The sequence below is a fragment of the Triturus cristatus genome, chromosome 5_1 (assembly GCF_964204655.1).
Source record: "Triturus cristatus chromosome 5_1, aTriCri1.1, whole genome shotgun sequence".
NCBI lineage: Eukaryota > Metazoa > Chordata > Amphibia > Caudata > Salamandridae > Triturus > Triturus cristatus.
In genome coordinates, this window is record NC_140587.1 from 72,302,027 (window position 1) to 72,319,759 (window position 17,733).

General features: G+C 44.3%; 1 protein-coding gene across 1 annotated transcript in view; it reads right to left on the bottom strand.

Moving 5' to 3' along the window:
• The window catches only part of LOC146830210 (lymphocyte antigen 6E-like), an 89,718-nt gene that overhangs the window by 30,343 nt on the left and 41,642 nt on the right, over window positions 1-17,733 (bottom strand). Inside the window, exons 2-3 of the mRNA XM_085604427.1 lie at window positions 13,178-13,297; window positions 6,022-6,207 (exon numbers count right to left, since the gene is read on the bottom strand). Of these exons, the coding sequence (XP_085460553.1) occupies window positions 6,029-6,207; window positions 13,178-13,297 (299 nt within the window). The 3' untranslated portion in view covers window positions 6,022-6,028. The remainder of the gene's footprint in view (window positions 1-6,021; window positions 6,208-13,177; window positions 13,298-17,733) is intronic.

The following is a 17,733-nucleotide window of genomic DNA, read 5'->3' on the forward strand; positions in this document are numbered from 1 at the left end:
AAGAGTATATGGTTTAACCGCATCCACAAACAGCTACAGAGAATACACTCTGCCAGCTGCAGAGGGGCCCTGCTCATGCAGAGGCACCCCCTCACATTGTAAACCAAGCACCCTGCCCTCAGGATTGATAGGGCCTGCCTTAGGGGCCTGATAGGTTTATATGTGTGTGTATGGTGAGATATAGAGAACCTATACCTCAGTGAGGAGTGTTAACACTACCTCACCCAGGCTGCAGTAGTAGGCCTGTGGTGTCAGATTTAGTCTGCTTCCCAGGGGTGGCATAATACATGCTTCAGCCCCTGGTAGGCCTGTTAAGTACCTATGCCCTTGGTACCTAGGGTACCATATACTAGGTGCTCATAAGGCACCACAGTATCCAATCACTAGTGCATCTAATATGCACTCCAAGTTGTTTAGAGAGACTGGGGCCCTGATTAGCAGGGACCCAGCCAGACTATAGCCAGAAACCAGTGTATACATCAGAAAAAAAGTGGGGGCAACATAAGTGCAGATCCTACTCTCCTACAAATTGATTATATATATATAACCAGATCGTTTTCCTGGTACATTTTGTTATTTGCACAATCGAAACCGCCAGGAGTCTAGCCTGCACTCTATTGGCTTTGGATCCACTGCAACAGGGGATCCCAAATTTCCAGCCCCTTTTTCCGCTTATTTCGTCCCTTCCTTCTATATATAGCTACCTCTAAGCTGCACGACGCCAGCAATCACGCACGCCATTGTTGGAACGGGCAGCTTTGAATCCAGCCAAGCGGAAGCTATACATATTCTAAACACTGCCATTGACATAAATATCAGTCCTTGTATGTTATTTGGTCGAGTATCTCCATCTGTACCCAGCATTATTTCTCCCGTTGTAATTTCTATTCTTACATTAAAGATTTCAGATAAAAAATCAGATATTTCCCTTATCAACTCTTGTAGTACGTCACATGTTGCAAATATATGTATAATGTCGGCTTCGTATAAGGCACACCGTGGACATTCTGTTCCCTTACAAGATCCCCACTTAGCTATCCTACTTGGTGTATAATACAATTGGAAAAACGTCTTGTAATATTGAGCTTGTAATCTAGCAGACATTAATATAGACTGAGATCATTCATACGATCTAAGACATGTTTCTGCGGTTGTCCCCAGTTCATTCTGCCATTTTAACGAAAATGTATTCATATCATCTGGGAGTACGGCGATCATACTATCATAGATTTCTCCGGTCTTTCCTGATTTATTCTTGTTTATAATTTTAATGGTTTGGATTTTCTGGATTTTAGATTTACCCCCCCTTTTTTTGTTAAAAAATCCCTAATTTGAAGGAATTTAAAGAAATCCCTATAGTCTAGCATATAATCACTTCTTAATTCTTCGAATGATTTTAGCCCAGCAGTAGAATAAAAACATCCTAATTGAGTGATACCTTCATTTAACCATCCATTCATACATATATCATTGAATATCTCCGGGAGATTATTGTTTTTAGATAGTACTGTATAACAAGAGAGCCTTCCAATTCCCAGAAGTTTACGCACATTACTCCAGGCTTTATGTATACCCATCAGGGTTTTGAAGCATACTTTTTTGAAGTAACAGTCATATGCGTGTCGCCATAGGTACCCACTAGCTTCATTACCCCAAATAAATTCTTGTGGTGTTGGTATATCCCAGCTTGGCCTATTGCCTCTGCTTAAAGTCAATAGTACGTTACAGTATTTCAAAATCGTGGCCCACCAATACAGTTTAAAATTGGGGAGTGCTAGGCCACTTCTATCTTTCGGGATGGAAATGTATCTAAGTGCCCTACGAGGTCTTTTATATCCCCATATAAACCGAGGAAACATATTATCTATAGCTTTAAACAATTGTGGTGTAAATTCCAAACATATTGCCCTAAAAAAGTACAGAAATTTCGGGGAAAAAAGCATTTTGATCACATTACACCTACCCCCCGATAGATAGGTGCAGGTTATTTATTCTGTTAAGATCTTTTTCGGTTTGTTGTATTAGTGGGTCCAGATTAGCCTTCACCAAACTATCCAGATTAGCCGTTATGTTGACACCCATGTATATGGCTTTCTCCACTGCACGATCATCCCTCATCGTAAATTTATGATTAAGAACTATTTGGGTTTTATCCTGATTCAGCTTATACCCGGATACCTTTCCAAAGATTTTAGCCTCCTCTTCTTTTGTTTTTATTGCGGCGCCAGGATCACTCGTGACCAGCGCAATGTCATCCGCATTGGCCAATGTTTTTGTGTCCCAAGTTTGCGCCCATATTGGTGTGATTAACGGATTATTTTCGAGCCTACGGATAAAGGGGTCAATAAATATCGCAAATAATAGGGGGAAGCATGGGCATCCCTGTCTTGTCCCTCCGGTTACATCTATCTTCTTTGAGACTGCCCCATTTACCATCACTACTGCTTCTGGTGCCGTACATAGCATTCGAGTTCCTCTAATAAAAGGCTCCCCTATACCGCTTCTTGACATCGCTGTCCACAGGTATTTCCAGGAGACCCAGTCGAAGGCTTTCTCAGCATCCAGTATTATGAGTGCCATAGGGTCTTCTGCCACCTCAGTAATGTCAAAAAGTCTGATCACTCTTTGTACATGGTCGGTAGTAGATCTCCCCGGGATAAACACTGCTGTTTCCTTAACATTTGAGTACACTACTTAAGCCCCCTCATCGGTGTGCTTTTAACTTTAGTTTATGTATTTACTATATTCTCTAAAGGGAACAGGCCATATGGCTGCTTTACATTTTCTGTGACGTTATAAGACACATATGTGCTTTGGGGCCTTTTGTTCCCATTTGGACTATGCTAAGATTTAGAATGAGAGCCCACCCACATCCATAGGGATCGGGTTTATATTTTTTTGTACATTTAGTATGTGTAGTCATCTATGTATTGTAAGTGATGGATGCACTTATTATTTTACTTACTATTCTACACAGGATTGGTTGGCACTACCTTATACCAGAGAAATACTTACTTTTCACCGATATGGAGGAGATGGTGCCCACTTGGAAGAATGCTTAAGGTTCATCATTTGATTATATGGTTTGTGTGAGCAGCCATGCTTTGCCGTATGGTTGAGGCTGGTCCAGCAGGGCATAGATAGAGGACCACACCACTCGGGGTTTTGACACTTAGCATTACCATTGGCATGTTTTCAACTTCACCTATTGTATAACTTGACACAGGAGTTTTACTATGTGAGTGGATATACATATGTTGGATGGTTCACTGGAATTTGGGTACTGCATAGTACAATATGTTTTCATCACAACTAAAGGTGGGTGAAGGGACAGAACCATGAGACTTTACTAGCTTCTGATATTTAGCATGTTTACTTATAGCCCTGAGGAAGTCGGAAGCTAAGGAGTCAAAATGGCAAAACACGTGTCGGCTGTTAAGAAAAACTGAGCCTTCTGTGGCTATTGTGAAAACCTTTTCGTGGAGCTGATGTAAGAAGTACAAACTGAAGGAAGGACTTGTGTAACGAATAAAAAGGGAACCGGAACAAACAAGAAATCAATTTGGACATTCATATATTTTGTTATTTTGAGTACTCAGGACAACTGTTGTACATTGTTGTGCCTCTTGTAGATCATATTGTGGTTGACAGGTGGCCAACCTTTGACCTTGAGCACCAGCTTCTTTACATAAATGACTAAACTATCCCAGAACATTAAGGAGGGCACACGCTTGCCTGACCACTGTGTATAACTAGTCTCTTCAACTTTGGTTTATAAACCTGCCCAGCAGATTTGGGGTTGACAATGATGCACTGTGGGCCTCAGTCTGTGCTGCTTCTACATGGTCTTAATGTGTTATTGAATGCAAACACAACTTGCACAAAAGCGCCCTGACTACTTCTGATGTATCTCTGTGCCTCCTTTGTGGGCGCCCTATTTTATTATGCAGGATTGTGGAGCTGCATGGCTTTAGCACTGTAAGCGTGTGGGTGTAAAACACAGCCACACTACAAGCTTTTGGGAGTAAAACACAGTGGCACTACAAGCTTGTGGGAGTACAACACAGCTGCACTACAATCTTGTGGGAATAAAATACAGCAGCATGGCAAACGTGTGGGAGTAAACCAAAGCAGCATTGCAATCGCGTGGGAGTAAACCACAGCGGCACTGCAAGCACGTGGGAGTAAACCACAGCAGCACTGCAAGCGTGTGGAAGTAAACCACAGCAGCACAGCAAGTGTGTGAGAGTAATCCACAGCAGCACTGCAAGTGTGTGAAAGTAAACCACAGCAGCAGAGCAAGCATGTGGGAGTAAACCACAGCAGCACTGCAAGCGCATGGGAGTAAACCACAGCAGCACTGCAAGCGTGTGAGAGTAAACCACAGCAGCTTTGCAAGCTTGTGGGAGTAAACAGGTGGTAGAGATATGAGATGCAATGCTGGTGTTACTTGCCCTTCTTTGTCCCACGTCCACTATTTGCTGCACTTTGCCTGTGGGAGGGAAATGTGGCAGAGGCATGGGAACCACAAAGAAGCGGTTGAACAGGGCTTGATGCTAATAGCCTTATTGTATCTGTGCATCCCTTGTTGGTATATGTTAGCACAATAAAGCCCGACCGATTGTCTTTGCCAGTGTGTGTTAAAACTGAGACTAGCAGAAGGGGCTGAAGGTAACATTGTGAGCTTGGTTTGCAAGAGAATGCTGGGGAGCATGGTGCTTCCTGCTTGAAGAATCCATAAAGCAGTAGACACTCATTTCAATAAACATTAAAGGATAACAAATAACCAAAGAGGACTCAGAGAGGAGCCAGCACTACTTTCATCCCCAGGGATGCCTTCTATATCCCTTTCCTTCTGTATGTTAAATGCGTAATGCTCCATTAAGATCTGCAAGTGTGTGTGACTGTATCTTTGTGTTTATGAGTACATGCGCTTAGTATGGATGTTTGTGTGTGTATCTTTGTGTTTATGAATGCATGCGCTTAGTATGGATGTCAGTGAGTGTGTGCATATCTTTGTGTTTATGAGTGTACGCGCTTAGTATGGATGTCTGTGTGTGTATCTTTGTGTTTATGAGTGTACGCGCTTAGTATGGATGTCTGTGTGTGTATCTTTGTGTTTATGAGTGTATGCGCTTAGCATGGATGTCTGTGTGTGTATCTTTGTGTTTATGAGTGCATGTGCTTTCTATGGATGTCTGTGTGTGTATCTATGCTTATGAGTGTATGCGCTTAGTATGATTGTCTGTGTGAGTGTGTATCTTTGTGTTTATGAGTGCATGTGCTTAGTATTGATGTCTTGGTGTGTGTATCTATGTTTATAAGTGTATGTGCTTTGTATGATTGTGTGTGTGTGTATCTTTGTGTTTATTAGTGCATGTGCTTAGTATGGATGTCAGTGAGTGTGTGCGTATCTGTGTTTATGAGTGTATGCGCTTAGTATGGATGTTTGAGTCTGAGAGCAAATGTATAGATGTGTACGTATATGAATGCGTGTGCGAATGTATGGATGTGTGCATGTATTTATATGAATGTATATATACAGGTGTGTACGAGTATTATGTGGATACGTATGTACGTGTAGTGGGGTCTATGTTCTGCATACCTATTTAGGGTCATTTTCTGGTCCAGAATGAAGGACATTTACCCCTCTCTTCCACTCAGGGTTCTGAAGGTCTCCCCAATGTCTCACCACTGCCCTTTGTGCCAATCCTGTCCCAGCTCATGCATTTCCTTGCATCAGGGAGTCAGGGCACATCTTCCCTGTTTATACTTTCACTCACCTGACTGACTTCCGGTCTTTCAGTCTGTTTTACAATACATGTCGGTATCCTGCTGTTGCTTTAATTCATACCATCCTTTTGGTTCTACCAATAGTTTTAACACCACATAAGGTCCTCTGACCCAGTTTTGAATCATAAATCCCCACTGAAATGTAGACGTCCATGGAGGTGCCCCCTACGTTCCTTCTTCCCTACTACTCTGCGTGATCCGCAGTGGTCCTGCCTTAACCTCCCTTACCTTAGAGTCAGGCTCTGAGCAGGAGCGCGCCAACAGCTATGGCCAGGGAAATCACTGTGTAGCTGATTTTCACACTAGTTGCGCCGCTGACGTTGCACAGGTCTGTTTTACAGCAGTCAGTAGAAGACAATTCGTCGGACTCTTTTTGGCAAAGTGTCTGGCAGGTCTTTGAGATTGAGATCACCCCTGAAAAGACACAGCAGAAAGACTATTCAGCCTGCTCAGACCTCAGGTTGTATCACATATTCAGAATCATATTCCAGATTTACTGCCCTATGAACCACGGGTGATCATGTGGTGAGTTCTGTTTTCTCCACATCAGTGGGCAGCCTAAGGTGAAGCAGACAATCTCATTTATGACATTGAAAATCATCATCTAATCAGCTCCCATTCTCACTGCGGGCCGCTTTAGTAGATCACATGCTCAACACTGCTCCTGCACCAGTCAATAACCCAAAATAAAACACCATCAGGACGTAAGCTGCCATTGGTGAGGCAGGTACAATCACAGGCTCACAGGTTCTTCCAACATATATGTGAGCGAACTATCAGTATTTTATGTATTTTAATCGGGTGTAAATCCAAGATTCCAGAATGCTGGAACACAAGCTGAAAATATAATTGTTAGCTAGGCAGGGGTGCTGCTGAAATTTAAAACAGTTGCATTTAATAGGCCAGTGTTTCGCGGATGGTCATTTATTTATTTACATTGTATGGCCCGCTGATAAAAATGTACTAACTCAATAACCAGTTATGGTGCCTACTCATGAGATCATAGCTCAACTGTAGTTGGCCCACAGAAATATCCCCACAGCCTCCTCCCAGAAGGTAAAATTCTCTACTGGACCAGAGAGTCTAAGAGAGTGACTTCTCCTAAGCCCACCTGCACAGACTCCCGGATCCCATACTTCGAGTGCTCAGCCGCCCGGTGCACAATGCACCCACAAAGTTATTCATTACTGTGGCAAGATTCCACCTCATTGGATATAACTCCTGAATCCAGAGCAAATTCCTAGAATTAGATCTTCTGCTACAAACTGCAGCCAAAATATCTTGCTTGCGAATGATGTGACTTGTGAGTCGATAGAAGAGAGTGGAGACCAGCAACATGAAAACGTTAAGTTTTAAATAGGTTTTGAGTGGTTGTGAGTATGTGGGTTGGTTGGGGTGGTAGGAAGACCTCACCAAGTAATAAAGTCACTCTTTTGTATCAGGTCCAGGTAGGCGTCTTCAAATTAAACCTTAGCTCAGCATTGGGTAGCTGTAGAACACAACAGTTAGGCTTAACCCAAAGAAACACAGGTGTGAAGCATTTATCAGTACTAAAACAGTCAATAATGAAAGAAACTTGACATTAAAATCACCACTCCAATTTATAAAAGTATAATATATTTTTATATTAAAATACACGCCAAATTGACAAAAATCTGAGCAATGGAAACAGAGTTATGATTTTTGCAAGGTTTTCATAAATCACTGCAATTCACTCCAAATATTTTGTAAAAAGCTCCTTTTCACTCTTAGCGGTAGTCCATAGGCTGCAAACGTTTGAGCCAAAGTCAAAATTTCAGAACAACCACAAAGGACTGCAGGGTGTGAAGCAGGTACAGGCTTCGTCAAAATGGTATCTTCACACTTAGAAACTTTTCTGGCTCTTTTCCTCATCGACCCCTAATGCTTAAGTCCATCATTGAGTTTGATATCTGCAGACAGGTGAATGCCAGCAGTCTGGAGGGGCCTTGGTTCTCGACGACGTTCGAGGACACCCATAAACCGGCTAGTGAAGGTAACCAGAGAGCATTGGTCTCTCTGCCCAGAAACAGATATCTTTTGCTTGACTTACTTATGCCCACTCTCCACTCCCCTCCAGTACTGTTGCAGAAGCTTTGTGAGCTTTCCAGGGATTGCTGGGTCGATGGTGTAGAAGAAAACTCTTCACCGTGCTTAGTAACATTTATTAAAATTGAGAGTTTTTAAACATGAATTGAGAAACCTAACTGCCCCTGCCCTGATGAAAATGTCATTGATGAAGTAAGGAGCAAGTTGGGGGTCAAGTGTACATTATATTTGTGCTACATTTTTATTATCCATGGAGCAAAAGTTAAGTCTATTAAACCAAACAAGAGTATTTGATACAGCAGGCGTGCTGGTCACATATTTGCAGGACTCTCCGATTTGATAACGAATTAAGAAGTGACTCAGTGATAAAGTATTTGCCTAAGATCACAGGATTTGTTTATGGGTCAAGGGCATTACAGTTAGGTGGAGTAGAATATTAAATCACTAGACCTGCATGTCTGGTAACATTTTCAAGAGTTCTCTCTGCCTTTTCGGGGCAAGAAAGTGGTGGCTTTCTAAAAGTCACATTTATATTAAAAGTAGGGGTGGGTGAAATATTCTGTCCCGCCGGCAGAATTTTGGTGACTCTGTGTTACGCTTGTATCATGGAGTTCCGGCCAATTGCACACATGCCAAAACGCTAAGTTGGTGAGGGTGAGCGAGATTTGGAGTACCCTAGCGCACTTTTCGGTCAGTAGGACATCAGGCAAGATTTTCCCAAAGTAGGCGGTTGCGGGCGGTCACTACCATTCGCGTTCTGAAAGCTGTCAATCGAGCAGATAATATACCAGAGTTGCAGCAAGGTCAACTTGAGTCCCTGCACCTCCTAGAGCACCACGTTTTACCATTTGCACTGACTTTTAGGTACGGAAGACGCTCCCTTGTAATTCTGCGGAGTCCAATTCCACAAGTTCCGCCCACCCTTAATTAAATGTTACCTTAAATCCAGCTTTAGCAATAAGTTGGGTTTAACATAAGAATTCATTTGATACCTCGAAGTACCATAATAGGTGGGCCTACAATGTAAGTTAGAAATTCGAGGTTGGGGTAGTGTAACCACATGTTTAGCCAATGGGACTACCAGACTTGCTACAGTGAAAATGAATATTGAGAGTGTTCCCTGTCAGGCCAAATGAGGTATAAAAGAAACAAGTACTTAATAATATTTAACATCCTGCCTAATGGGCTTCTAAGGCCTACCCTAGGGGTGCCTTATAAATATTAAAAAGGAAGATTTGGAGATGGGAAAAGTGTTTTGCTTGCCATGACGATTTGGAGGTTTAAAAGCTGCCCAACTGGGCTGCAGTGACAGACCTAGAGCTATGTTTTACACTTTGCAACTGCTCTGATAGCACAAAAAGGGCTGCAGCCCACTAGTGACATGTAACTTGCAAGATCAGGGTACCCCTTGTATCATATACTAGGGACTTATAGGCAAGTCATGTATACCAATCAGGTATCCACCAATACTATATACATTTTGAAGGGTCCGAGCACATGCTCTGGGACCGGATTAATGGGGCCCAGTGCACTGTAGAGTCAAAACACCAACAGCAGCAGTCGAAGGAATATGGGGGTGGGGAGGGGGGGGGGGGGTGATCATGTAAAAACATCTCCTTCATTACATTGGTCCAGTGGACACAGCTGGGCAATGCTAGATCTAGTTCTACAACAGGGTATCAACCTTCCAGAGCAGAAGTGGAACAAACCTCTGGTCACATCTGCCTCTCGAATATGCTTTTAAACCCAGTCATCACCTGCCGCAGTCAGGCACTATGAGAACGTCTGACAGTTGTCACAATCTTCTCTGCAACAACGAAAAACTCCAATCCGTGGGAGTGTGTGAAGTTCTGATAAAAGCGTGATATTTCACCCTTGTTGGACAAGTTGGTCCCACTGAGACGGATGGGCGCCATACTCAAGAAACTATTCAATATTAGCCTGGCTCAGCAGCAATGAACAAGCTTCAACACTGAAGGCCCTCTGGCCACCCCTACGTAGTGTATAAGATGGAGACAGTTAAAGATTCAGGGAGCTCTACTTTTTCATCACTGCTGGAGGAAGCCGGTCCGGAGGGCTCTTCCCCTTTATGCTCAAGCATCAGTGCATAGAGGTTATATCTGATTTGCAGAGGACAGTTCTATTTGCTTTCAAATGTATTGGACTTGGCCACAACCAAGAGCCTTGGAATACAACCAGACCCAAAACACCCTGACCAGTTACAAGTCTTACAGGTGATGGGACAGTGGGACAGGGACTCTATAGGAAGTGGAGAGATCAATTGTGTGACAGGCTGGGTTTGCTAAAGGGCTTCAGGAATTGTTAGTTTTGACAATCTCATAGATACAAAAGACAACTTCTGGGTCGGCCGGCATCCATTCAGAAACGAGATGTTGGCTACGTAGAAGGCTGCCACTGTCTTCTGCATACCACCAGCCTCAGCATTGGCTCCTCTACAAAGGGCAGTGTATCAATTATTTAGGGGCGTCCACAGAGTAACCTACTCCAAGAAGATATTCTTCAATATTCGAGGAGAATGTGATTCTGCACTTGAAAAGGCGTTTAGGGTTCTGAAACATAGTGGACTTACAATTAAAGGAGAAAAGTTCAATGTGGGACAAGCAGGAATGGACAATTTGAAACATTAAACTGACAGCAAAGCGATGAGAGCTGAGGAGATGTCACAGCGTCACTTGTCCAAATGGTAAACACCAGAGCATGCTTTTCCAGGCTAATCAGAATATTAGGACAAACTTATTGCAAATTCTGTGGACTAAAATGGTGAGAAAAATAAAATTTTGAAAAAAATTGAATGGAGTATGCAGCACGAGTGATATTTTAGAAGGCAGGATAGGCCCACATTAACTTCCTAGGCGCCACTTTCCAGTCAATCCCTTCTAAAGCGGGTGCAGATCCATAGAGGAGTGAACTCTTGGAGGTTGAAAGAGGCGGAGGTTGAAGATTCTCTTGTGCAAAGATTCCGTCTTGTATGTGTAGAACAGTGTGGAGGAAGCTGGGAAAATAAACAAATTTCTGTTCAGCATAAGATACTGGATAAGAGTAAACTTGACTCAAAGTCAAAAGAAGGGACTGCCAAGGTTTTCTCAGGTCCTGTAAGTTGTAAGGGTGTGTAAGAACGCTGTAGATTTGTCAGATGGAAATACGTAGAAGACCTTCAAGAGCATGTGCGTGCCAGACAAGAGGTAGTGGAAAGATCATGAGCCCACAAGACAAGAGGAAGTGGAAAGATCATGAGCCTGCCAGACAAGTAGTAGTGGAAGGATCATGCGTGTGCCAGACAAGAGGTAGTGGAAAGATTCTGAGCCTGCCAGACAAGAGGTAGTGGAAAGATTCTGAGCCTGCCAGACAAGAGGTAGTGGAAAGATCATAAGCCTGCCAGACAAGAGGTAGTGGAAAGATTCTGAGCCTGCCAGACAAGAGGTAGTGGAAAGATCATGAGCCTGCCAGACAAGAGGGAGTGGAAAGATCATGAGCATGCCAGACAAAAGGGAGTGGAAAGACCATGAGCGTGCCAGGCAAGAGGAAGTGGAAAGATCATGAGTGTGCCACACAAGAGGTAGTGGAAAGATCATGAGCCTGCCAGACAAGAGGTAGTAGAAGGATCATGCGCGTGCCAAACAATAGGTAGTGGAAAGATTCTGAGCCTGCCAGACAAGAGGTAGTGGAAAGATCATAGGCCTGCCAGACAAGAGGGAGTGGAAAGATCATGAGCATGCCAGACAAAAGGGAGTGGAAAGACCATGAGCGTGCCAGGCAAGAGGAAGTGGAAAGATCATGAGTGTGCCACACAAGAGGTAGTGGAAAGATCATGAGCCTGCCAGACCAGAGGTAGTGAAAAGATCATGCGTGTGCCAGACAAGAGGTAGTGAAAAGATCATAGGCCTGCCAGACAAGAGGTAGTGGAAAGATCATGCGTGTGCCAGACAAGAGGTAGTGAAAAGATCATGAGCATGCCAGACAAGAGGTAGTGGAAAGATCATGCATGTGCCAGACAAGAGGTAGTGGAAATATCATGCGTGTGCCAGACAAGAGGTAGTGGAAGGTTCATGAGCCTGCCAGACAAGAGGTAGTGGAAAGATCATGAGCGTGCCAGAAAAGAGTTAGTGGAAAGATCATGAGCATGCCTGACAAGAGGTAGTGGAAATATAATGAGCCTGCCAGACAAGAGGTAGTGGAAAGATCATGAGCCTGCAAGACAAGAAATAGTGGAAAGATCATGAGCCTGCAAGACAAGAGTTAGTGGAAAGATCATGAGCATGCCTGACAAGAGGTAGTGGAAATATAATGAGCCTGCCAGACAAGAGGTAGTGGAAAGATCATGAGCCTGCAAGACAAGAAGTAGTGGAAAGATCATGAGCATGCCTGACAAGAGGTAGTGGAAATATAATGAGCCTGCCAGACAAGAGGTAGTGGAAAGATCATCCCCGTGCCAGACAAGAGGTAGTGGAAAGATCATGCATGTGCCAGACAAGAGGTAGTGGAAATATCATGCGTGTGCCAGACAAGAGGTAGTGGAAGGTTCATGAGCCTGCCAGACAAGAGGAAGTGGAAAGCTCATGAGCATGCCAGACAAAAGGTAGTGGAAAGCTCATGAGCATGCCAGACAAAAGTTAGTGGAAAGATCATGAGCGTGCCAGACAAGAGGTAGTGGACAGTTCTGATTAATATTGGATAGGATTGTGATGGGAGGGGATGCATTGTATTTTGTGCCCTTGTAAATAGTTCCTGTGTTTATTCTAGCTAGCGTTCCACATTGCATCAGCTGTAGGTCCTTTGTGTTTAATGTTCTTTGTCCAACGAAGCGAATGAGGAATGCGTCTCCCTGGCACCTGCTGGAAGACTCTCTTGGCTGCGAGTACCCATCATGCACTCATCAATATAAAAGCAATGGGCGTGCTTTCAGTGATTGCCAGGTTATTTCATAAGCCTTCTCTCACAGCCAATAAGCATTCAACAGGAGGCAGCTGATGTGCACCCCATTTCTGGCACCCTCGCTCGCACATACGTTCTACTTCTGAGGGTGCTTGCTTCCACCCATGCACCTCCAGGTTTGAACACCCTGCAGTTTTTTATTCATCCCTACACATTCTGGGTCCCCAGACAGAAGTGGAATCGATTGTCCTGGCTGATGGCCTGGGAGAATTCTACACTGCAGGGTCCCCGGGCCCTCCTCAGGACAGTACACATCCTTATTCTTAGAGAACTATGTGACATTTCTGACATGGTGGCATCTCTGGCCATTAAAGAGGTGTGACTCAGACCTCAGAAGCATTATGGGCCCCCTCCCCACCCTTACCTTGACCCTTCTTTTGGATGAAGGTTTGACAGAAGTCGAATCCTGTAGGGCAATCAGCAGGAGTCTGACATTTGTCATTGCTGGGCTGAGTCAGGCACGAGTAGCACTTCAACGAATGTACTGTGAAATGAAAACAGATGGCGTGTTAGTGATGAAGAACTTCCACTGGCTTCCCGTGCAGAAAATATGTCAGATCAAGATATTGATGCATGCCTACAACGCCCTCCACGACCAAGGACCACTATACATGACCCAACGCCTTCCACCAACCATCCAGAGAACTTCACTCCACCTCCCTCACCCTCACACAGACACCACACATACGCTGTAGCCACCGCGGTGGCCAAGGACCAGCATACATGACCCACTGCCTGAACTTCCACTAACCATCCAGAGAGCTTGGCTCCACCTCCCTCACCCTCACACAGACACCACACATACGCTGAAGCCATTTTAGAGGCTGTTCCTTCTCCTACTTCGCCGCTAAATCCTGGAGCGCCTTCTCTCTCTCTGGACATCCCAATCACTGGCGTATTTCATGAAGAGACTCAAGACCAGGCTTTAGACTGTGCCCAGCGCCTGGATACCATTACATTGATTAGCAGCGTTTAACAAATAATGATTGACTGATACGGTCAAGGTGGGTATCAATCCCTCTCCCCAAAACAGAAGAGCAGTATCCAGGCAAACACTGGCAGGACCAAGGGCTAGAGATCTCGGATGTGCTGGGCACTCCGAAGTCAGGCATGGCAGCTCTCTGGCCTGACCAGACCAATCCCAGGGGTCACACCAGTGCTTAGAAACTACTTGCCGTACACAGTACTGTATAGCGCTTTATAAGTATTCACCTTTATTTCAAACCGAGACTTCACCTTGGAATCAATCTTTAACATCTGAGCACATACATTGATAGTCCAAGGAATAATACATTGTGTCTGCTGTCTGCTTACTTGTAGCTTCCCCCGCCGGCATTTGTGAAGGAGGCATGCGCCGACAGGGCAGACCTAGAGCTTAGTAGAAAAGGCCAATCCTCTGCTTTAATGAACGGTTAAGCCACAGTAGAACCCATGGGTGGAATCCCCCCTCCCTAAAGTACTATTTCTTTGCTGGTGGAAAATCCACTAGAAAATATTACTACAAATGTAAACCTTTAATATCTGATATAGCATGAGAAGCAGCCATGCATGCCTGCATCACAAAACAGATACAGGATGAGAAGCAGCCATGCATGCCTTCATCAAAACACAGATACAGGATGAGAAGCAGCTATGCATGCCTTCATCACCAAACAGATACAGGATGAGACTCAGTCGTGCATGCCTTCATCACAAAACAGATACAGGACGAGGATTAGCCATGCATTCCTTCATCACAAAACACATACAGGCTCAGAAGCAGCCGTGCATGCCTTCATCACAAAACAGATACAGCCTGAGAAGCAGCCATGCATGTCTTCATCACAAAACAGATACAGGATGAGACTCAGTAGTGCAGTCGTCAAACACACAATGTATAGGGTAGCACCAATTTGAAGCAACGTTAATAAAGGTAGGGCACAAACTAGTTTTGGACGAAAACCCTCACTCACCCGAGGGTGATATGCTTCATCATTGGGTTCCTCCAACACATGGGGACCGCAAGGTACCCCATGTGGGCTACAACTTAACCCCTAGTGGGAAGGAGCTGGAGTGCAAAGCACGTATAGGATCTCCAAACTCACAGGTAAGGAGTGGCAGAGTGCAAAAATTAAGTAGTGGTTAAAAACTACCTACTCAGGGGCACCAATTTTTATTCTTCCTCCCAAAAAGTGGTAGTATTTAAAAAGCAAGTGAAAAAGGGTTAAATATATATACCCTTGTTCTAATTAGGTCGACATGTTTCAGCCATAATGACAACTAAATTCTGGGCTTTCTTCAGGACCTATGGACCTAAGTCACTCTGCTAACAAAAAGTGCAAAAAATTATAATATAAAGTTTTCATTGCTACAGCCACGATACTTGACCAATCTTGTCAATCCTTTTTAGTTGGTAGTCAAAGGGCTCTAGATATTGTCAATGTCATCCCACTCAACCGTCATTAGAGTCACTCACCTCTGTCGGTTTCTCAAAATCCGACTAGGTCCTCGTATGTGCCTCTGGCGGGAGCTCCCGCCAGAGGCACATATGAGGACCTAGTATTGTGGCTGTAGCAATGAAAACTTTATATTATAATTTTTTGCACTTTTTGTTAGCAGAGTGACTTAGGTCCATAGGTCCTGAAGAAAGCCCAGAATTTAGTTGTCATTATGGCTGAAACATGTCGACCTAATTAGAACAAGGGTATATATATTTAACCCTTTTTCACTTGCTTTTTAAATACTACCACTTTTTGGGAGGAAGAATAAAAATTGGTGCCCCTGAGTAGGTAGTTTTTAATCACTACTTAATTTTTGCACTCTGCCCCTCCTTACCTGCGAGTTTGGAGATCCTATACGTGCTTTGCACTTCAGCTCCTTCCCACTAGGGGTTAAGTTGTAGCCCACATGGGGTACCTTGCGGTCCCCATGTGTTGGAGGAACCCAATGATGAAGCATGTCACCCTCGGGTGAGTGAGGGTTTTCGTCCAAAACTAGTTTGTGCCCTACCTTTATTAACGTTGCTTCAAATTGGTGCTACCCTATACATTGTGTGTTTGACGATTTTCTGGTAGAAGTATTCGGTGGCATTATTCTACCACTGACCCTTGTGTGTGGGATACACACTCAGTAGTGCAGGCCTTCATCTCAAAACAGATACAGGATGAGATTCAGTTGTGCAGGCCTTCATCTCAAAACAGATACTGGACGAGGAGCAGCCATGCATGCCTTCTTCACAAAACAGATACAGAATGAGAAGCAACCATGCATGCCTTCTCCACAAAACAGATACTGGACGAGGAGCAGCCGTGCATGCCTTCATCACAAAACCGATACAGGATGAGAAGCAGCCGTGCATGCCTTCATCACAAAACAGATACAGGATGAGAAGCAGCCGTACATGCCTTCATCACAAAACAGATACAGGATGAGAAGCAGCCATGCAGCCCTTCATCACAAAACAGATACAGGATGAGAAGCACCCATGCATGCCTTCATCAAAACACAGATACAGGATGAGAAGCAGCTATGCATGCCTTCATCACCAAACAGATACAGGATGAGACTCAGTCGTGCAGGCTTTCATCTCAAAACAGATACTGGACGAGGAGCAGCCATGCATGCCTTCTTCACAAAACAGATACAGAATGAGAAGCAGCCGTGCATGCCTACATCACAAAACAGATACAGGATGAGACTCAGCCGTGCAGGCCTTCGTAAAAAAACAGATACAGGATGAGAAGCAGCTGTGCATGCCTTCATCACAAAACAGATACAGAATGAGAAGCAGCCGTGCATGCCTACATCACAAAACAGATACAGGATGAGAAGCAGCCGTGCATGCCTTCATCACAAAACAGATACAGGATGAGAAGCAGCCATGCATGCCTTCATCACAAAACAGATACTGGACGAGGAGCAGCCATGCATGCCTTCTTCACAAAACAGATACAGAATGAGAAGCAGCCATGCATGCCTTCTCAACAAAACAGATACAGAATGAGAAGCAGCCATGCATGCCTTCATCACAAAACAGATACAGCATGAGAAGCAGCCGTGCATGCCTTCATCACAAAACAGATACAGAATGAGAAGCAGCCGTGCATGCCTACATCACAAAACAGATACAGGATGAGAAGCAGCCGTGCATGCCTTCATCACAAAACAGATACAGGATGAGAAGCAGCCATGCATGCCTTCATCACAAAACAGATACTGGACGAGGAGCAGCCATGCATGCCTTCTTCACAAAACAGATACAGAATGAGAAGCAGCCATGCATGCCTTCATCACAAAACAGATACAGGATGAGAAGCAGCCATGCATGCCTTCTCAACAAAACAGATACTGGACGGGGAGCAGCCGTGCATGCCTTCATCACAAAACCGATACAGCATGAGAAGCAGCCGTACATGCCTTCATCACAAAACAGATACAGCATGAGAAGCAGCCGTACATGCCTTCATCACAAAACAGATACTGGACGAGGAGCAGCCGTGCATGCCTTCATCACAAAACCGATACAGGATGAGGAGCAGCTGTGCATGCCTTCATCACAAAACAGATACAGCATGAGAAGCAGCCGTACATGCCTTCATCACAAAACAGATACAGGATGAGAAGCAGCTGTGCATGCCTTTATCACAAAACAGATACAGGATGAGAAGAAGCCATGCAGGCCTTCATCACATACCGGGTGCCTGTGTAAACTGCTTGTGCAAAAGGCATGAAAAACAAAGGCAGCAGAAATGTCAGCCCCCTTACCAAAAACATACAGCTCATTTAACTGCAGACCAAGCCTAAGCCACACAGCACATATTCTTGCACAAAGCGGAACCTCACTGAAGTAATGGCTGTGCACTGTCGTGCGGCTTATGTCCTATTTGACAGTCAATTTGTCTAAGGGCCTGATTACAACTTTGGCTGTTGTGCACTCGCTTT